This window comes from Brachyistius frenatus, unplaced genomic scaffold (assembly GCF_029030835.1).
Source record: "Brachyistius frenatus isolate BFR_SWC_R1_liver_20210118 unplaced genomic scaffold, ASM2903083v1 Contig_145, whole genome shotgun sequence".
Taxonomy (NCBI): Eukaryota; Metazoa; Chordata; class Actinopteri; family Embiotocidae; genus Brachyistius; species Brachyistius frenatus.
Window position 1 is genome coordinate 337,298 of NW_027210744.1, and position 23,652 is coordinate 360,949.

A 23,652-nucleotide genomic window follows, 5' to 3' on the forward strand; every position below is an offset into this window, starting at 1 on the left:
GCCATACACTCAGATTTCAAAGGAGGGCTCCGTATCATTCTGCAAATTTCTCTTAAATTTGTCTAACACGTATAAAGACACACAGCGACACACATCTTGTGGGCGTGTCTGGAAGCTTTTTATCATACATATGTTGTCAGCCATTATGCAATAATCTGTTAAATTGTGTCTGACTTTTCTGCAGAAACACTAAGTGACCATGGAGAGGTTTGTTTACAAAATGTTTCACATTTATTTCTGATTTGTAGTTTCTGTTTTTAACACACGCACAAGTTAAATAGTTGTGCACAAACCACAACACAGCGCACACACACACACACACACACACACACACACACACACACACACACACACACACACACACACACACACACACACACACACACCTGTTGAATGGCAACTCCCATTTCGGTGTAAAAAAAAACCCACTAAAAGCATTTCAACATGAGCGCTCCCAGTAAGCCACAGATGCTCATTAACATGTATAGCTGTAACTCGGTAGCTCAGGGTGACACACATATACGCCTATATTCCACAGCACCAGTGTAGAACCCCAGCTTGCTGCCCTGCCTCAGGGATGGCAGCGGCAGATGGTGCCTGTTCTGAAGCGCAGAGTACCCAGATTTGTTGGTTGGAGCCCTGAGAGGCACCGTTGATCATAGAAATGAAGTGCAGATGACACTGATCACTCTTCGCCTCTTCCCTCAGCTCCGGCGCTTTCAATAAATGCAGAGGAGCTGAGAGACACTTAAGGTGCAGAAAGGGGGAAGAAGAACGGACACTGTATGGGAGACGAATACGAACAAACCAGAATCTTTATGTGGAAGCAGTATCTGGGGGAATTTGGATGCAGACCAGGCACCGCCACCTCCTTGTTAACTATAAACAACAAGAAGAAAAAGCTTGAATTGTCAGTGCTAAGCCTGAGCAAAAAAATAAAACAAAACCAAAAACACTTCTTGATTGATTTTGGTATTTCTGAGGCAACTCTAATTATATGTGTTTGTTACTGACACTGATGAAATACTCAGACAGTTATTGATTTAGCTGCCTGACTCTTTTTCCAAAACAGATCTATTCCACTACAGCTGGTATCAATCTTTATCCCAGTTTCAGGTGCCTACTTTAGCCAAGCAATTAGTTTTAATTACAGGAGCTTATATGGAAATTGATTGATCTGGATGACTGTAATATGACCTATTTCTAAGACACTCCCTCCTTTATCGTTTATCTCAAAATGTATATTGTGTATCCAATTTATTCCTTAAATTAAACAGAGTACATCTGACCTGATATTGTAATTTGACAACTTTTAATACAACCTGTAAACAATACTTTTATTGAGATACATTAAAGGCAACGCAAACTGTTGATGATCATTGCATTGTAAACATTTGTCACGGCCATAAAATGTAATTTTTACTGGTTTGGGTTGATGCTGACCTTGACCAAATACTGCACATCTAAATCATTGGATATTTTTAGTTGGATTGATCAGTGTTGGCTGCACTGCATATAGGACAATCATGGAGAAGGATTTTAGTCCTTATGGTGCATTTAGTTAGGGCCTCAGATTTTAAAGTGCTGTCATAATTAGTCCTTTTACAATTGTTACATAATCGCCTGGGTAGCAATGATTTGAGCTGACTGCAATCATTTTGCATAACTGTTAGAATAATTTCCATTCATGTGTATAAAACTGATGGACAAGACTAACAGAAGTGTCATATTTCCATCACTATTCCCACATTGTTTTTCACTGTCTGTGGTTCGACTGCCACTTTTTTAATGACTTGCTGCTCTGAGTTGAGAATTATTACCACTACATTACAATGTTTATTTCCATTATTATTACTGTACCTGTCATTTTCAGTAATGTTTTTGTATATTTCAGGAATATGCTTTTTATATATATATATATATTTTTTTTTTTTTACGTCATATAAGCCCCATGCAAATTTTGTTAAAAATGCCTAAAAGGCAAACAGAAATGTCATTTTTATCATCATTTTAAAGGCCAAGAAGTGGCTCATCTTCTTCATAAGGTGTGTGTATTACAGAACTATGATTAGGTATGTAATCATGACATGAATGGGTAGTAAAAGACATCTAAAGCATGTATTGTAATTTTTTGTATGTCAAATGACAACTCAAATTTCATCATGAAATTTAGTATTGATACTGCAAAGTGTTACACCCTTTCAATATACATATACACAGTGGTGAAATACTCAAAATCTGAATTATAGACTCTCCAGCGAATTTGATTCTTTAACCACGTTGCCCACAGATACACGCCACACAAATATCCTCCTAAAGAGAGCCACCAGAGAAAAAAAAGTCATGGCCAGAAGGAGTGTATCCCGCTGAGAAAACTGCTTACTTTTTCAATTTTCCCTTCTCCCCTGGTCAGATGAAGCTCTTCTCTTTGGCCCACACTGGATAATTGCATATAATTGGATTTAGCAGTTCAGCGACCTTGTGGTCAGTTAGCTGAACTCGACGGTCACAAAGTGAGAGTGAGTGTTGGTTATTGTGGGTGTGTGTATTGTATACATCAGTGAATATGTTTTAGGCTTTTGAGAGACAAGATGATACAGATAAGCCATGTCAGCCTGATGTCAGACAATGGTCTTTAGCTCGTCCTGACACAGTCCTGTGCATGCCCGGACTATTTAACACACGCTAATGTTATCACTCTTGTGGATCACCAGAATCAATTTTTTATACTGTCACAAAGAGTTGTAATAAGTAAAGGGAGGCAGTCGCGGGCCGCAGGGGATTTCAGTTCTTTGTGCCTCGAGCCGGCATATTAGCATTCGTAGAGTATCATGGATTAGAGCGGTAATCCTCCAGGAAGCTTGTTTTTTCTGATTTTCACGATATCTTTGGTGCTAACCAGTCATGGCTTTGTTGTTTTTACACTGCACTGCACAGGGACTGTACTTCCATGTCAAAGAGTCAATCTGGTCACATATCCTTTAATGTGGTCTGTTTTCACCTGTTCATGGCCCTGTTTTACTTTTGCGTTTCAGTAACAGTGACTCTCAATTGCTTCAATCACTTTGAATTTTCAATCAGAAAGTTTTTTTTATTAACAAACAAGCAGCAGGAGACAGTAGATTAGACTTTTATAGGAGAATGTCAGATATTATATTTTTAATGCAGGCTAATATCCAGCACAATCGTAATGACTGCAGTATAAAAATCCATTGGTATATTAGTGTCTAATCTGAACTCTTTAACTTGTAAACTGGTGATCACCCCCTGCCACGACACACAGTAAGGGACAAAGGCACCATATTTTGGGGTTTCTCTCTCATGTGCTCTCTGAGCCACTAATCCACTTTCCTTCGGGCTCCCCGGGGATGAGCTGATTGAGCGGCGACTGGTACTCAGCTGCTGACACACTGTTAGGAACGGCCGGCATGAGGATGAGTGGCCCGTGAGTGCCAAATAACCAGTGACTCGGGCACCACCGGACTCCTCTGATCTACTACCAGGTCTGTCTGTGGAGGTGGAGGTGGTGGATAATGGATCAGGGAGGTCAGGCTGCCCACCTCCTGGATCCAAGTGAAAATATTTCAGACTAGCCTTTTTTTTTTTTTTACACCGCTTATTCTGGATATGTGAGAGAAAAATGTAAAGGATGCAAAAAATAGCCCAGAGAACAGATTGAGTGATTTTCTTAAGGAACTGTCATGGGGCTCAAAACAGCACGGTGGATCCAAGGATGAAGTCGTGACAGATGGGATCAGTGGAGCCTAGCATAACAGCCCTATCTGATTAAGCAATCCTACACTTTACGAGTGCTAGCCAAACTGATGGTGGTGGTGATGGTTTTGGCAGTAGTGGTGATGACAATATTTACTCAAATTCTCAAGTGCAATGGCAAAAGTACACCTTTACACACACACACACACACACACACACACACACACACACACACACACACACACACACACACACACACACACACACACACACACACACACACACTATATGTGGCTGTGATATAATATGGACTTCTTGCTCCTGAGGTTTGTGTTGGCCTTCAGAGGGCTTCCTGGGGTATCAGGCTGCTCCAATCTGTAAATCTTGTTATTTTCGATTGCCAAGTGCCAGAGAAATGAATATGATTAATGTCAGTTTTACTCTTTTCTAAAGTATAGAGCAAAACTATGAAATAAAATGAACATAATTATGTATTAGAAAACAAATACAATTATGTTTTTAGGTTCTTGAAAGTGGCTACCGTTAACCTTAAAAACAGCTTTGTAAATATATTTTCCAGCTTTATGAGTTTGTTACCGGCAATGGTTTTCAGTTGATAACCTTGTCCAAAGTTAATCCATATTACGCATGTTATGGCATGAATTTCTCAACGAAGTGAAGAGGAACTACAGTTCATCATGACTTTAAGACTTAAAGTTCATTCTAGCTGGAAAATGTCAAGAACTTGTAAAGTTTCTTAAGTACAATCACAAAAACCATCAAACACCGTGATCAAAGTGGCTCTCATGAAGACCGCTCCAAGAAACCAAGACCAAGAGTTACCTCTGCTGCAGAGAATGCGTTAATTAGACTTACGAGCCTCATAAATCACCACTTAGTGGCACCCCAGATTAGCATCAGTGCTTCGCAGAGTTCAAGTAACAGACATGCCTCAACCTGAATGATGAGGAGGAGAGGGTGTGAATAAGGCTTTCATTGCTTCAAAGAAACCACCACAGAGAGAGACGAGCCAGAAAAAAGAATGGACATTAGACCCGTGTTACTTCGGTCTGAGGAGTCGATTGTTGTTTGCCACTGCAATGTCTTTTTGAGACGCAGAGAAGGTGAACAGATGGTAGCTGCATGGGTGTTTGGTTCCCACCATGAAGCATGGAGGCGGCGGTGTCATGGCGGGGTGCTGCTGACACTTTTGGTGATTCATTCTCTTACCTAGCATGGCTACTGCAACATTGCAGCCACACACCATCACAACTGTTTTTAGCTTTGTGTTTTTCAAAATGAAAATCTCCTGACTCTGTAGGGGCTAATTCATCAAGAAGGAGCGTCCGTCCGTTCACTTGGCCTCCACAGTCAGCCAACTGTTATGGTTTGGGATGAGTTGGACCACACAGTGAAAGAAAGGCAGCCGAGCATGTGTGGGAATTCCTTCACGACTGTTGAAAAAGCCAGAATACTTCATCGTGAAGCTGGTTGAGATAATGATACAAACTACTTTGAAGAATCTAAAATTACAAAGATAGTTTTGCTTTCTTCGCACTTTTTCTTTTTACTAAATAAATCCAAATGTGCTATTTAATAACTTGATGTTTTCAGTTTTGTTCTGCAATATATAACATTTTAAACATCGTAAAAATTGAATAGGTGTGTCTACATGTTGGTTTCCCTCGATTTGATGTATTCAACATTTACCATCCCCTTTTAAATGAAAGTAATAACATGCAAATGAATAGCAGCTCTGTGTTTGCCCCACTCACACTTCATTAGTGTTATGTACAGAAATGCTTACAGTTAAACAATACATTATTTGCATTGTGGACTTAATGGGATACAGTATTCCTGACTATACAAGAAGGATTTGCCTCCAAAAGTGCTGCAGTCAGAAGATTTATGAAAAGGTTAGGCTTATTTCTGTGCCCTATACCTACAATCCCTGCTGAGTTTACCTCAGTGGGCGACGAGCAGACAATTTTGTGAATGGCATCGCAGATTCCTATGTTTTCTTAATACAATTACACAATTATCTTAGTCAGTTATATAAGCTTTTTCATGTTTTCCTCCTCCTTGACCTTTATGAGTTAAGCGCTATGTATTTGGGTGGATGATGTAATACAATACATAATGGCAAGCTTGATTATTTACAGAGAAAAGGATCCAGGAAGAGGCAAAGTGAGCTCCACAGTGTTGAGGCCAAGTCAAAAAAAGGGAGGGAACAAAAGAAGAAGGGATGATGGAGTCTCGGAAACAGGAAGAATAAAAGACAGCCCAGAGAAGACGGGAATGACAGAGGAAGATAGACAGAAAGAAAGCAGGGGAATGTCAAGCACAATGAGAACATACCAGCATGGCCGTCGTCATGATAAGAAAGATATTGGAGCCAGTTGCCATGCCAACACAGGTCTGGCTGCGGCATCCTATGCATTTGTCCACAGAAGGCCTAAAAAGTGATGAATGACTTTCAAGAGAACCAAACTTGGAAAGAAAAAAAAAATAATCTGCGATGTTGCAGGGAAAAAAAATGATTTGTGTCTGTCTTTTCTCTTTCACCTCAATGGTCCTGGAAGACTACAGTACCTCCATATATTACAGGGAAATATAGCTGACACTTCAAGGTGGAACACACTATATCAGTAAAGGAAAAATTATTAATGAGGGCAATACCGGACTTAGTCATTTCCAAGCCGGTAGGATGAGCAGAAATATGGATCCTGTTTAACCTCACGAGCAGAAGCCTCACTATGCTCCACTACTTATATGTGTAACCTTTTGTTTTGACATAGTTTTATTCATACCCCTTCACAAATACGCTCAGACGCATATGATGTTTTCTTGTTGAGGGTTTTCTCGCTGTCCATCATACGTGAACCCCCATTCCAAGCAGATATTTCACACCACAGCGGCACCAGACATCCCCTACATTGTGTTTAACATTGTTGAAATGTTTGTTTACAAGGTTCAGTACCGTTTAATTTTCTTGTGATCAGCTCTCTCTTTTTTCTCCCTCTCGCTCCTTCTGCTCGCTCGAACTCAGGAGCCCTTTTGTTTGAATATGCAGAGGACTTCTCTCTCGCTGTTATTTGTTCAGTTTGCCTAATTAGACTTTGGCAAGATGAAGGCAAGCAGCAGGGCTTTTTGCTCAGCAGCTGAAACTAAACGAGATACTGTTGTGTCTCCAGGAAAAAGTAACTCGAGATTTGTTGCTTAGGGTTGAGCTTTGTTATTTTATGGCATTGCATCATGTTCATAAATCATAATGGCTGGACAGAAGATTGTCAGCACATCAGTCTGTGCATTGTACATTAATTTGTTTCGTATTAAGATTCAAATGCTTGACACCTCCCAAGCACTGAGCACAGATACTGTACTCATTTAGCAAGAAAACATCCCCAGTCAAGATTTATCTTAAGAATACTCTTGAGATTTTAATTTTAAGACCACACAGTGACAGTGCGAAAACAGCAAGGAAATCACTTGCTAAATGACATTAAGGGCAATTAAGAGATTAAGGCTGATTATGAGGATAAACTATTTAATATTAGCTTTACAAATTTCCACTTACTGAAGAGCCTGTTTAAAGAACCTCTTGATCGCCTTTTTATTCACCATTGTGCAGCAAAGGAACACACCATTATGCTGTTGTGAGTAAGGAGGAGACACCAGTTGGGACTTTCCAATCTCAGTTAAATCAAGCTGCTCTTCGTTTCTCAGAAAGATGATCCCAGCTTCACAAAATAGGCACATGAATTATGAATACATTTGTTACACAAATTTCCATTAATTTTGCCATAATTACCCCGCTCTCTCAAATGACTGAACTTCCAGGAGCACTGCAGATTCTTTGGTCTAATGGTGTTTACCCGACCTGACGAGTTAAATGAAGTTAGTGCGCCATCTCAGTTGGAAGACATTAATTTTCCATTATGGGATGTTTTTGTTGTTACCTGCTGAGACCCCCACCCCACACCCCCCGCCCCCCCACTCCCCGACACGAGACAGGAAGTCGCCTTGTGAGAACCTCACGGGGAGCTGCATTTGCAGGAAAAGTCGTTCCATTTTTTATTTATTTTTCCTGGAACACAAATCTACAGCGCACAGTGTGGTTCCGTTAGTGGAGGGAAACAGGATTGAGCTCCTAAACGCAGGCTGAAGGGAGAAGATTGTCAAAATGAAACATGAAACATCAACAAACGCTCAAGGCAAGGTGCTATTTGGCACTAATGTCCCTGTAGATCACTTTGCCTCAGAGTTGAGCTTCCACAGTTCAGAGGACCAAGTGATTTGTTGTTTTTACTTTATTTCACTAATATGAGATTACTTTTGTAGTTGAAGTGTTATTGATAACAAAAATATCTCCCTCTACAAATCATTTCTTATACTTTGGAGTTGAAAATGTCTATAATTTGAGGTGGAGGATATTGTGTCACCGTCTTGATTTTGGAGGAATCATTCTAATTCCAGATCTTTGTAGTCGAGACATTTTGCTGATAACTGAAATTATATTTTATTTCTGTATATCTTTCTGTAATTTTAGATCAACAAAACTCAATATCAGTAAGGAACGACATGATCGGACTAAGTTGCATTTCAAGAACAAAAAGAGCAGAAGGATGAGTTAAGGATTTGAAATGATGCTATTAGCTTTGGTTAGGTTATATGTGTGTGTGTGTGTGTGTGTGTGTGTGTGTGTGTGTGTGTGTGTGTGTGTGTGTGTGTGTGTGTGTGTGTGTGTGTGTGTTTGATGGGAGGTTGAGGTACTTCGATGGTTTTGTACTTAAGAAAGAAGGTGTGGTCACATGCGCTAATCGTCCACTTGAAGACTGGCTTCCTTCCTTCCTCCTGTCAATGCTGCCGGTTTCTCCATCACACCTGACATTGCAATTATAGCCTCTGACATCCCAAGGAGAAATGCACTTTGTTGCCCACTCCCCACTTACAGCTCCTCTAATGAGTAGAGTCCAGAAGTAGCAATCAGATGTATTCATTCCCTGAAATTGGCTGTTGAAAGAGGGGCGGATGGACCACAGAACGGTTGGAGGGTACATCTGCAGCGCAGGCAGATGGAATTGAGGAAGAGGAGAGGAAGGACAGATGGATGCTGTAGATCTGCGCGGGGACTACTGATGAATTTTGACCTCATAAATGAAAGCAAAATAGAGGTCAGATACAGAATTTATTGGTTATTACACGATGAACCTAGGATGGCTCTTCCAGTCCAGAAAACATTGTGTAAGTGGAAAAAAATGCAACCCGTTTAAATATTCAGATAAACTCTAGGACATGAGGACGCCACGGTTGCCACCATATTTCTGTATCGTGTTGGTACAGCCCTTCATTTGAAGTGAATGCTGTGTGGCTTTTATTTATGACCCGGTAAAACACTGTTGCTCCTCTGAGCGTCTTTAGTCTTGTGTAAATTAGCATGAGCGAAGAAATCATCATCATCATCCCTTCTGTGTTAACTTCAATGGCTAAAACCTGAAACTAGGCCAAGTACTGCAGCTCGACTTATGGAGGTCCATTTAATTTATGAACTGTTTAATTAAGATGGAACAGCTATACCCCTCACCGATCTCCAAGTTACTCTGATTAATTTTTTGAAACACGTTTCACAACAACACTAGCTGTGTTTTAATGAATAAAAAGTGTCAACGTGATGTACTTAGGAGTTTATTAGAAGATATAAAGGAGCACAATATCTTTGTGTTGCTTTATGATCTCCCCACACAATAAACAACCTTTCAAAGTGTTTACAATATGGGTAATCTTACGCTGAATGAAAATACACATTGACAGGTTTTTAGGTATGCTTTATATCTTCAATGTTGCATTATGTTTGGACAGTGCTCATGTCACTCTAAAACACCCAAATCCAGACAGACAAGAGTGTGTTGGATGAACTGTCACGGCAGCGTAGGTTAGAACATCATCCATTTTCAAACCTTTGAATATGCAATCTTAATTGCGTTGTGTGGCTGTGTTTAAATTGAAACGTTGAATAGTAAATCACATTATCTGACAGGCTTCCAAACAACACTTAGTGCATCGCTCCTGACAGATGATGGGTCTTGCTGCTGTGGAAAGTGACCATAAAGATGTAATGCTTCCCTCGCTTAGCTTAAGTGCCTCGCCTGGGGTCAACAGTTCTCTATGGTATTTCCAGGGTAATCAAATGTATGTGTACACACACATGCTCATAAACTCCACTTGGGCTTCTCAGCAGTTCTGAACTTTTGACCTTTGCTCCCTGTCGACTATGAAAGCAACATGTGGTAAAGCCAAACCAAATCCTTAAAGGATTCCTTCAGAACCTTTGGGTTTATGTCGGGCATCTGTAATTTTCTGGCATACTCTGTATGTGCAAAACAAGAGACAGCACAGTTACTTGGAGATTAGGTATTTATACAGCACTATACAGGGCAGTATAGTCCTTAAAAGGAACACTGGCTCAATGTCTGCACCGACAACAGCTTAACCTATTGACCGGATTAGGACCAAGGGATCAAAGCTGGTCGGTTCTTCATTTGGCTATTTGATTGAAGGCGAGTGCTCAATCTCTGCATGTTCGGCTATTCTATTTTCTCACAGTGAGCTGCAGTCCTTGTCGGTAAGCTGCTGTGGACCCAATGAACAAGATTTTCTCTTGATGTTAAAGCACAGAAATTTACTACAGTACATGTCTCTATCCTTTGAAACAGGCAAAGCTCTATGTTAATAATTTAAAGCATTGAAAGACATGGAAGCAAGATTGTAAAGGTTCTAAGCCCCTTACCGCCGACTATCTCTACCTCTCTCTCAAAGAATAGATTTCCAGAATGAATTATTAAAGCACTTTAAATTCTGCCACAGCTTCGATATTACTTAAGCTGCTCAAAGACACTACATTATAGATCAGGCTACTGTTGTGAATATTCAGTCATTCAATCATAACCGTATTTCAACATCTTAGAGCAGATGTTACAAATTGCTCCAGGTTGTTTCCTGAGACCCCACGCTTACACTTCGAGGCAGCAAGAGACACACATCGATGATCACACTGTGAAACTTTATCTTGGCCCGGGTCTTAAAAAAGCCCTTGATTTGTGGATGTTTTGGATAGTGTGTAGTTTTATATCTCGTGTCAAGGATGTACCGAGCAATAAGCTGCATGTAAAAGGATTTATTGATCTAATTTTGTATTTCATGACCTTTCTACACTGACAGTTCTTGTTTTTTGGTAATGCTTGCTTACACTAAAGTGTCCTTCAAAATATGATTTAACTGCTGTTGTGCGACTTCTGTTTTGCGATCAGCGAGTAAAGAAATGTTGTTGTTTTTTGTTTTGTTTTTTCCAGTGTGTGCTTTCAGGAGACATGTCAACTGCGGTAGCCATATGTTGGTGAGAGTCCTTGGAGGATGATGCTATTTGACATGCCATCGCAACGCCACAGGAGGCCTGAAAAGCGAACCCATTCTTCCTTCTGACTTAGTCTGTGCGTCCATCTGATGAACGAGGGACTGAGGAAGTTAGGGGAACGGAAGTGCAGAGAGGGTAGAAAGAGATAATGATGATGACTCCAATTTTTCTCTGTCCCCTCAAGTCGCGTGTCGTCGCCGCTGCCCCGAGACCCAACACATCTGTTCACGTGGGGGTGTGTGTGGTGTGTGTGTGTGTGTGTGTGTGTGTGTGTGGGGGGGGGGGTGTGTGGGATGACGTTGATGCTCATAATCTGTAAATATTTGAGGAACGTTGTGACGGATTAGTGTCTGACAAGGTCGTTGAGGAATATGCTGTTCCCGCTGAATGCAGCTTACAAAACAAAGGTGTTACTTAACAATTCTGAATCTGTCTTTATTCATTACACTTTATCCCAACATGATCCGTGGGTCCAAATGGGATGTCAGAACCGCTTAAGGTCAAATATTCTTTAAGTCTTTATACATTCAGTAAAAACAAATACTGGACCTTATTCTTCGTGTTTGTTCTTTCCATCCACCGTATCCAAATCCATAGTATTAACCTTGTATTTATTTCTAGGTGGTTGATAAATTCTCGTTTTTATCATGAGCGACCAATAGTCATTGCAAAAGAAAATCATTAGTTTGCAAAACAGTCGTGGCTCGTGTTCATCAGACCTGACAGAAGAGCAGAAGAAAGTGGCAGATGAGCAAGAGGTGAGCAGGAGGCAGCTGCATCTGGCTAATGGAGGGCTGCGTGTGGAGGCAGGCAGCGAGAAAAGGTGGGCAAGAAAAAAAAAGGGAGGAAAAACAGAGGGGAACAGGAGTATCCCAGAATAGGACGAAAGCACGTCTCCTCCTAATGACAGAATTATGACCCCGCTCCATCTGCCACTCAATCATAACCAGCCAATCAGAGCCGCTCTCCAAACGGTGGCCGGTTCCGTCAGGCACTCCCATCTGTACCTCACCACAGAATTAAAGATGTAATCAAATGCTCAGATGTCAAGGAGAAGAGAAAACTCATAGATTGGAGTTGGATTCCGTCAGGTTTTCCTGTACGTGTCCAGCAGCGCTGCTTGTGGCCGTGGTCATTATATTTGCCCCGTAATATCGATGCAGGGCGGAAGTTAAGAAATAAATGTCTGTAGGATTCAGATGTCTTATAGTTTACGGTAATTTACATTTCCTGAAATGCTGCCTCCTCTCTGTCAAACCACCACTCGTAAAAGCTATCACACCCTGATCAGGATCTGGAGTCTGGCATTGGATGCTTGTGCCAATCCAACATCATTTGTGTGTATCTTTTATGTCTTTAGTATTTTGGGTGAAATGTTGTGTAAAAGGAAACGTTTTACAATTTACACATACAAAAGCTGTTATTATAAACTGTTATAATGTTCTGTTTCACGTTCTGACGCAATGCTTTGGAATGAATGACTCCTTTTGATATATTTTTGGCTTTTCTCCGTCACCTTCACACCTGTCTGTGGCTCTCTAGTTAACACGGGCTTTGAAGATGCCGTTTGACAACTTGCTGTGTTTTTCTCTGTGTCTTTTCTTCATCTATGCATTTTTTTTCCTGTCTTCCCTTCTCTATTGTGCCACCGCCTGCCTCAGCTGGATGAGGCCGGGGTAAGAAGGTGGGGCTGGGGGGTGGGGGAGGGTGTATTTGAATGATTTGGTATGCAGCGACAGCGCCATTCTGTTTCATTGCAGGAGCCTTCGCCTTATCTCCTTAATGGATTATGAGCGAGGGAACAAAAACAGAAGAAAGAGGCAGAGTGAGAATGATTGGACTTCCTGCAAAGGGCTGGCAGGAAACGGACTGCAGCCAGATAAATAAAACACTCTGCCTGTATATTTCCTCTGCCCCTGAATCACAGATGTTATTAAGAGAGAGGACAATGGAAACAGCTTGTAGTTAAGACTCATTTGAGTTTCTGTAGGCTTTGCATTCTGATTTGCCTGCTGACTGGTGCTGGTATAGACATGGGTGTATTCCTGCTGAAGCACACAGGTTGGGTGCTGATTTGTTTTTTGAGACATTACACAACGTATTTGTCTTGTTGGTATGCAGGGAAGAAAAAAAAACAGGTACTGAATGTTTAGTTAGCCTGAAGCACCTCAGTTAGTCAGTCATTGGACTAAATGTTGCTGCACAGACCTCCCTGAGATGAACACCGCCACATTTACTGCGCATGGAAGCTGAAGTGTAGCTGTTGATTGGCGCTGCTCTAAAGGTTGCTGCTTCTATTTGCTGGTGCTGGAGTTCGAAAATCAGGGCTTTAGCACATTTGTGATTGAAGAGGATAAGTGAGACGCTTTGTTGAGTCATAACTTAGCAACTGAATGAATGATTAACTTTTCTAGATTGCTGCAGATCAGACTTGTTGATTTTCATCAGCATCGGTAAACAGAATGTCCACAAGAAAAGAAGGTTTCCTGAGAAAGAGTTCAGAGTACATGCAGTTCAGTGTTGTACCAAACCATGAATAATAAAACAAAATAAAACAAATTAAAAAAAAAAATGTCTGATAGGTAACTGCTGCGTATTTATAAATAATTCAGGCCTGTGACTCATCTCAAGTCTGAACACAAATCTTGACTTTTCTGTGGCGCTCCTCTTCTTGCAGGTGAATGATGATGAACCCCCACTTCCTTGATGCTAAATGCTTATGTAGATCGAGCTGTTTGCTGGTATTGTCAAGATGTCTTTTGTTTGAAGCGGTATTGATCAAGAAAAGACAAGTGTACACGAAAACAATATGACATTTTGGTCTTCTAGTTCAATAGGTGTTGTTTATATATTGTGCTGCCTGGGGATACATCCAATCTGCTGTAGCCATTCATTTTATTTGGGAATAAACTCTGCTTCAGGCCATAATATTTCATTTCTTTTCATAGTTCTGTCTCAGTCTTGTACGGTTTGCTTCCAAGAATCCTCGCCACAAGACATGCAGCTGTATGTGCACAGCCCGGGAACACTGTTAGAACATATATTTCCCCTCCTGCCAAGTATCTTCCCTCATGGTCCCCCGCCCCCGTACAGCACAGGTGCTACATGCAGACTGAAAGTAACATTTCAAACAGTGAGAGTTCTTGCTGTATATATCATTGTGGTTATACAGAGTTATGAAACAATAATGACTTGTGTTGATGCCCTAAAGACATTTAGAGACTGTAAGTTCTTCTTTTTTTTTTAGTGTCCTTACTCCTGATAGTTTAATTTAAAAGGTTGGCATTGTTTCACCTGTTGCTTATTTGAATGGCAGATTTAAGAGTGTGGATCCTTTTTTATCTGGAGATTACGGTACGGTTGTGTTGAACGGGTGTTTGATGTTGTGTCCTAAAAACCCTTCGATCTCCACACAGTCATAATGTTGTGAACCTTTTTTGCATGTATGGATGGCTCAGTGTGTGAAATGGTTTCTGTGTGCTAGTGCCCGCATTCAGAAGGTACTTACAGCAGCAGCTCTTTGTACATTTATTTCCTTTTACTCTATCAATCTGTGTGTTTGGCTACACGTGACCACAATAGCCGACAGTTAGCTAAATAAGTATTTAAAGTGACTGTTGTGATGCTGTGGTGATTTTTATCCTGTAGCGTTTTTCCAGAAATAGCTCTGCCCCCGTCTGTGTGAGACCTTGCAGAGCGCAGATTCTTTTATTATATATATATATATATGTGTATATATGTATATATATATATATATATATATATTTGAGTACAGTATGAGAAATCCAGTTCAAGCCTTTTCTGCCAAACAGTTCTCTGTGTGTTCCATAAGTACTCCAGAGGAAAAAAAAGCATTTGTGAGAGCAATAGCCTTCGGGGGTTGCGCCAAATGAAAATGCTTTTTTTTCTAAACCCCCCCACACCTCACTCAAGAAGTGTTTGCTTGTTTTCTGTTTCTATTCGCTCTCTCTCTCTCTCTTTCTTTCTCTCTCTCTCTCTTGTTTTTACCTTTGATTTGAACTCTGACATCCAAGTCTGCCCCGGGATGTCTGTCACAAACTGCAGTCCAACGTTGTGACAATGCTTTTTTTCTTCCCGTGCCTTTTATGACCTTCTTTTCTTCCTCTTTCTGTTCTTTTTTTCTGTTTTTTCCCTTTCAAGGTCTGGCGCACCTGACGTTAAACGACCAAGGTATGGGTTCATTCCTTTTTATTTTGGTTCTGTTTTTTTGAGAGGAATTGACTCGGCCTCTTTGCCCCGAGCCCCTCGAATCTACCGCTTCCCCTCCTCCTCTGCTTTTCACCTTCCCTCGGTGCCATATCCCTCCATCTCCTCCCAAATCCTCCCTTGCCTTTTAATCCTTTGCAACATCCTCCGTCTGTTGCTGCCCCTTTCTCGGCCACCCTCCACGTCTCTTCATTTCTTTGGTTGTGCCTCCTGCTTCTCCTCCCTGTCCCTGCCGCCATATCTTTGTGCTTTTCTGTGACCTCCACCAATGTGTGTCCCACCCTTTGTCCTGTCCTATGGCTCACGTCCTGGACCTTCACCTCTTACCACCTTTGACCCCGACGACCTGACCCCCGGGGCTGAAGGTAACACTTTTCTGCTATCGCTCCTGCTTGGGTTTGAACAAGAATAAGAAAACAAACACCAAAAAGAAAAAAAAAAAAAAAACCATTTAAAAAAATTAATTAAAAAAAAAACCTGCTGATTTTACTGGAAATGTGTTTGATGGTCAAAGTTACAAAAGCAAAATGTGTCCAGAATCCCATTCACTGACACTTCAAGGTGAAAGTGTTGTCGAATGTGCAGAGTTTCTCATCACCACTCTGCTGACATTCCCATTGTTTGGCATTCAGATTTGTTTAAAGGGCAACAGTTCAAGTTCTGACAAACTTTGAAATTACGTCTTCTTCTGTTTTATGCGAAAATGTGTCCGCAATTGTTTTGACCTTGCTATGACCACTGGATGTTATTGATGATGTTACTGATTCTGTTTTGTGTACATTTCCACACACAAGTCACGCAATATCTGTTTAATCTCTGCCACACTACTCTTCGTTCTATCCCTTTGATTTTTGTTTCCTCATCTGATGACTTTTCATGTATTTGACATATTTTTCAGAGGGGTATAAATATGAGCAACCGATTTCATGTGAACATTTGATGTCATATTGTGTACCTGTGCTGCCAGAATGCATTTGAAACTCCACAGAGAGCACCAGTCTGACTATTTTTTTCCCCCTGTTATGTTCTCCTCATTCTGTGACCTTTCTTTGCTTCGGGCCTCCCAGTGAGGACTGTTCACAGAAAAAAAAAAAAAAAAAAGCAAAGTTCACAGGAGAGAAAGGAAGTGAACAAGTGCGGTGCATGCTCTGACCTTTACTGGGGTGAAGACGGCCTCCTCTCTTGTATCTTTGTAGCCCATGATTCATGCAGGCCTGAGCAGAAGCCTCCTCTCCTTTGTTTCACAGTTGACAATTACTTTTACATTGTTTTCCCCTCATCTGATCATTTGTTCTGATACGGAACAAATGGAGGAAAACATGTTATCTTAGAAAGTTCTGTAAATTGGTAATATTGCATTGTATATGTTTTAAGTAAAATGGTGTTGGTTTCAAGATATACCAAACTTCTGTCAGCCATGTATCATCTTATTAGATATACAAGGGTTCATCAAAATGTTCCAAGAATGCTCCTGTTGCGTGCCAACAGAGCGAAGCATCGTGACGTGCACAGAGCAGATGGAAAAAATAAACTTTCATGAGGAAGTATTCCAAGTTATTTTGCCTGATCAAGATTGCATTTTTGCAACCAGTTGTGCGTGCACATTTCTCCATGGAGTTGAGCAGACAGCCAACATTAAAGTTTGTGTCAGACTCTGTAAGTCAGCAACGGAGACCCTGGGAATGCTTCAGAAAACCTTTTGGCACTAAAGCAATGAGCCAAGTGAGGTGATTTGAGTGGCAAACACGTTTCAAGAGGAGCTAAATGTCACTGTCTGAGGCGCATCAGTTAAGGATCAACCAGGTTGGTTTTCTTTGACATTCGCAAGGTTGTGAACCTTTAATTCATCCCACAGGGTCAAACTGTCAACACTTCATCTGTGTTCAACTTTGGTGTTCTGAGGCGTCTGAGGAAAAACATTTGGCACAAACCACCTAAACTGTGGTGCGATGGCACTTTGGTTCTCCAACATAAAAACGCACCCACTGACAGCGCATAAAAAAAAAAGAAGTGCACGTTTAATGCCCGCAACAACATAACCACCGCTCCCCACCAGCCCTTCCTTCTCGACTTATTTCTGTTCCCCAAGAATTTTACTTATAATTGGACCATTCTCTATGCTAGTTTCAGGTCCAGGGTGAAGTTAAATCTGTGCCAATAGTCACAAAAACACATGTACTGCAGGTGCTGATTCTGATCAAACATCCCCTTGCTCCGTACATGTCATGGTGCTGTAACGGTCTCAGAACTTTTTGATTTCCCCTCATGTCATGTGACGATTGGCACCAAAATCAGACACTTTTTTATATTTAAGTGTGACTGAGGACCTCTGATACTAATAGGAACTTTAACAACAAATATCTATTGGAAAATGTAGACACACTTTAAACACAACTTTAGTTGTCATTGGGCTTTTAATGGTTGACTATTAAGAACTGAAAACAAAAATATATATATATTTTTTTTTTTTTAATCGGTAATCAGCAGAAGGGACTCATCCCATGTATGCTTCCTTTACCATCAGCCAATCAAGATAAGACAAGCATGCTGTCCATTACAAACGAAAAACAGCAAAACATTTGTTTATACCTGTAGCTACAGCTCGATCCTATGTTAGTGTGTGTCATCTGGGTCCGTGAGCCATGCCTGAACCCTGTTCTATTCTGCCATATTTTAAACACCAGCTTTACTCCACAGCCCAGAAAACCTGCATAAAAATATATCTCTGAAATGTACAGTATCCACATTTTTACTACCATGGAGCTCTGTGTTTTCCAGTTCATTATTCCTATGTGGCTCAACACAAAGGCAGAACATATTCCCCTATGCCCAGCGGACATTCACTGCTACGAGCAGATGTATCATAACCATAATCCCTTCATCTCTATGCACCCACAGCTCTGCCTCCCTTTAACATTTCCCACAACCCGCTGCCATTTAACTCTTTCCCCATCTGTCGTCCACCCCAAACTGGGCTGACTGTTTACACCAGCCACACACCAGGATAACCAGAGGAATGGGAACTCTGACATTAGAACATCGATCCATCTCCATCATCTCCCCTGAGACAAACCCTGATCTCAACATATTCAGTGTAAGATCCACCGTTTCAAGGATGTAGCCCAGCATGTCCTGTAAACTCTGCCCCCACAAGCAGCTGCATCTAAAATTGTATAATTTCTCAAACTGCACATTTGATTTGACTTTTTTCCAAACAGAATGACAAGGGCTTGGCATTGTGGAAAATAAAGTGAGGACAAACCTGTTGAAAATAAATGGAATCTATCAAACAACACAGACGGGCTACTTTAGTGTGCATGCTACTCACTGCAACCCACTTCTTCCATGTACATATTTTTTTCTCAAAAATCAATATATCCATCTTCAAACGAGGCACAGGCATTTGGTGGAAGTCTAATATAAAATTCAGTTTAAGATTACATTAAACCACTACTCCACAGGTAGTGGGTACGGAAAGTATTCAGACCCCTTTAAATTTTTCACTCTGTTTCATTGCAACCATTTGCTAAAATCAAAAAAGTTCATTTTATTTCTCATTAATGTACACTCAGCACCCCATCTTGACAGAAAAAAACAGAAACGTAGAAATTTGTGCAAATTTATTAAAAAAGAAAAACTGAAATATCACATGGTCACATTAGGAACCTTGAGTGCTGCAGAAATTATTTTGTAACCTTGGCCAGATCTGTGCCTTGCCACAATTCTGTCTCTGAGCTCCTTGGACAGTTCCTTCGACCTCATGATTCTCATTTGCTCTGACATGCACTGTGAGCTGTAAGGTCTTATATAGACAGGTGTGTGACTTTCCTAATCAAGTCCAATCAGTTTAATTAAACACAGCTGGACTCCAATGAAGGAGTAGAACCATCTCAAGGAGGATCAGAAGAAATGGACAGCATGTGAGTTAAATATGAGTGTCACAGCAAAGGATCTGAATACTTATGACCATGTGATATTTCAGTTTTTCTTTTTTAATAAATTTGCACAAATTTCTACATTTGTTTTTTTTTCTGTCAAGACAGGGTGCTGAGTGTACATTAATGAGAAATAAAATGAACTTTTTTGATTTCAGCAAATGGCTGCAATGAAACAAAGAGTGAAAAATGTAAAGGGGTCTGAAAACTTTCCGTACCCACTGTGTGTGTGTGTGTGTGTGTGTGTGTGTATATATATATATATATATATATATTTCTGTCATCTGAGCTAAGTTAAATGAAAGCTACTACCATATTATCAGAGTTGTCAGTACAAATAGCTGCTTATGCTTGTTTCATCAAGCAAAGCCTGGCTATATATTGACTTCCCCTGTAGCCAGAATTAATCCAGTGATTGTCCTCAATGGACAGGATAAAAAAAAAATTAAAAATCCATATACCTATTGGGTAAAGGCAAGAATGTACCAAATGTTAGCGAATTAGATGATTTTGACTGAAGGCACACCTCAGCTTTCTTTAAATATGTCTGTGTGCGCGTGCACATGTCTGTATCTGTGTGTGTCAGGAGAGGCATGTTTTTAACAAAAAGGGTTTTGGTCAGTGTTAAAGATCAGAGGCAGGTGCCTCAGCCATCACACAACCACCAAGCCAAGAAAATCAATGTCAGTCTCCTCTCAAACCCAAGGCTGTCCTTCACGGCTGTAGGAAGGACAAACCTCAGGCTTCAGTCACTCACTGCTGATGTCTATCTCCCTGCCTGGAAGACGGCTGCCAGCAACACACTGGGCCGCATGCTTGGAAAGCAACCTATTTCATTTAACAATGAAATGGTGACTATCATTTAAAAAAGAACTGACATATAAACAACGTGAACAATAATAATACATGTATAAATGGAAACCATTTTCACCTGCCAGAGTAATTGAAAGGGTTGGCATTTGAGGAACAGCGCATACCAATGTTTACATTTAATGGAGTCATTACAGTATCATTTTAAATTGCAAATGCTTTTTTCAAGATACACACTTGAATACCCTCAAATAAAATGATCAGTTTGATCATAATACAAGGAAGAAAAGACAAAATCCTTGTATGAAAATTTGGGTGAAGGGAGTGCATTCAGTTTTTATTGTGTAAAAAATCTGTAACTTGTACTAAAAAAAGTCCTTTTCAGCATTTCAATAGAATACAAATAAAAATACAAAGTATCAAAATGTCTGGAATTGGTTTTGAAAAGGATTGAAATGATATGACTTTAGATTTTACACTGAATACATTTTGAATAAGTGCAGCTAATGAATAGAAGTACAATATTGTGGCTAATGTTTAGGATGAAATAGATACACAATGCAAAACTGCAAAGTTTTCCTCAAGACACTGCGCTGTTGACCTGATGGATGGCCACATTTATAGAGTCTGTACAGTCTGTTGAACACTCTAACTCCAGGGCAGACAAACTTCCCGAGTCCACACCAGAGCCAACGGGCGATCCTTCACAGAACATGTACTAACAACAAAACAGAACTAGCAAATAGCTGCCACCTACATATTTCTGGTAGCAAGGTAATACTACCATAATACCTTTTATATATATATATATATATATATATACATACACACAGTGCAATAGAAGAAGCTGTGCTGAACAGAGGACAAGTGTAATTGCAATGAGCAGAATCAGGTTTTAATAGTAGTATTCTAATTGGCACAATATATTTTTAATTGCATTGACCTGTATAGATAAGCAAGCCAGTAATAAGAAAACCATAATGTGTGACAGAATATATTTTGATAGTGTCCTTCCACTCCTGCAGGCCGAGGCTGTGAGTATAATATTACTTTGGTCACTCTGACAAACTTAATTCATTATTAACAGTAAGCTCTAATGATCCAGAGTATATATGTAGTTGTATGAGTCTCATGAAACTCAGTTGATAGTAATGTCAACAGTCCATTTTATCATGAAGTTTATACAACAGTGTATTTAAATATAGATGTAACCTATTTGCCCGACCCAGCAGTCTCCAAGGTGTTCAGGTTTCGCTCTAAACAGCAACCCTCAAGCTGTTTCAGCTTTGACAAACTCATTAAAGGGCCCCGAATAAACTCCCGTTTTCAATAATAGACGGAAGTATGTGCAAGTTAATGTCTCTAAATCTGCAACATTTCCAGCCCCTTGGCTTTGGAATTGCAGATGCTTTTGCCCACGGACCATTTAATTTCCGTGTGGATGAAGTTCCCTGCCACCAGCACCACCTCCTCTTTGGGAGAGCCCAGCATGCTGCATACTGGGAATCAAATTAAGCAGCCCCTGGGAGATTGTCTCTTGGCAAGTTTAATGGAGAGCTCCTCGGGGATATTGGGCAGAAAATGAAGGGAATATCCAGCACGATCTGTATCTAACCTCGAATGTAATAGACTAGGTCCAGGCCAAGATAGTAATCTCTGTCTGAGCTCACTGAAGACAATTCATGGAGTCTGTAGGCCACCTCAGTTTGAGCTGTGTAAAGCACAGAGAAGTGCAATAAGCTCAGAACAACTGGGAAATCCAAAGGACCTTATTCTTTATGTGGTATGCTTTCTACAAAACATGCATATAATTTATTGGTACTTCACAAAAATATTGGCCATTAATTAAGACAATAATAATGTCCCTTTTCATGTTCAGTCTATGTTCATATACGATTATGAAGCAGTCTGATTAATATTCACTAATTCTTGTGTCCAACTGCTTCACCTGAACTAAAACACATTTGTAGGGCTTTGAATAGGTGTCCATCATGATTTATCTAAGTTATATATTCGAAAAGATTTTTCAATACCATTTCTAATTTGTGTGAAAAGTGTTAATTGAAAAATATACAAATTGGTAATTAGGTATCAAATATTGATGCATGTTAAGTCTTCATTATTGATGGAAAATATTCAATAGAGATGCTTCAAACCAAACAATTGTCACCATTAACTTATCATAATTGTTATATTTAAAAATAAAATAGTTCTGTTTTCACATGCAGATATGTGATCACACCACATATCGGCTTAATTAAGTGTTTTACTGCACTCACATGGTATTCGTTGATGAATACAAATTTGTATTATTTTGAAAGCCTCCTCACTTTTAATTGCCAATTATTCTTATAAGCCCAACATTTCTGACTGCTATTTATAATGCTTGTTTTCCAACAGTAAACATGGGGGTATTACCACCATGTGGCTCATGTCATTTGACTGGCTTGGATAACAGCCTATTGCCCCCTGGCTGTTATAATTCGACTCCAGTTAAAACCTCTGCAGACCTCATTTGAACAATGGAGACTACTCTTCTCCACATACACAAACAGAACAATGCATGTGAACATGTGCAAGCAGCACACACACGCATAGAAATGGGGGACACACACACACATAGTGGAAGGACTCATTAAATTGGATATAGCTTGACATTTTGGCAGACTTTAAATAGAGATACCTGCAGTTTTCAAAACAGACTGTGTTATTAAAACAATTAAAGAGCAGTGGGCTTAATGGCATGAATACAAAAGGCCACAGTTGGTCCAGTGTTAATACTGCTGAAATATGTGTGTGGTCACCTAGAAATTAATTGTTGTACTACGAATTACAAAACATATTACTGGCAAAATGGCAGTTGCCAGTCGCAATTGTCTGAATACTGCAAATGACGTTAGACTTATATTCTGTGTCATCCTGAATAATTACTTTAAAATGTTCAGCCGGTAAATGTTCTATTACCATATGGGCTGCATTCTTACAGTAACGTTTATTGGCAAATAAACGATAAATGAAACAAAAAAGTTTGGTTTTAAAATAATTTCAATTAATTTGTATTATTTTTGTATGGAATATGGTCCCACTGCACTTTAGAATTATGAACACTACAAGCAAATGAAAGAAAAATGCAATAAACAATAAAATTCAAAACATCAATGGGAAAAAAAAAATAAGACTACATGCAATAGTGGCATACAGATGCAAATGCACCAAGAGCAAGGGAGAGTGGAGCTGAAGTGTTCAATGCAACATGGGATGACCCCAATAACCTAGGCTAACAATGCTTTCACCAAACTGCATTAATATGATTAGTTCATAATTCAAACACATATTGTGTCCAACATTATGGTAAATTATGCTTTCTTGAGCTAGGACCACTGAAACCACTGTGATCAGCCTATTCAAACAAAATAAATCAATAAGTTCTGAAACTACTGCCCAGGAGAAAGATATAACTGTAATGAGGAACTGGTACAAATGTAGTCGCTTGATTGTCATCAGCTCCTGAGTTACACACGTTTTTGTGAGCAGTAGACCGGGTGCGTCGGCGAT

At 40.1% G+C, this 23,652-nt stretch overlaps 1 protein-coding gene across 1 annotated transcript in view; it reads left to right on the forward strand.

The window, feature by feature from the left end:
• The window catches only part of nrxn2b (neurexin 2b), a 660,052-nt gene that overhangs the window by 148,460 nt on the left and 487,940 nt on the right, over window positions 1–23,652 (forward strand). Inside the window, 1 exon segment of the mRNA XM_069715608.1 lies at window positions 15,287–15,316. Coding sequence (XP_069571709.1) covers window positions 15,287–15,316 — 30 coding nt within the window.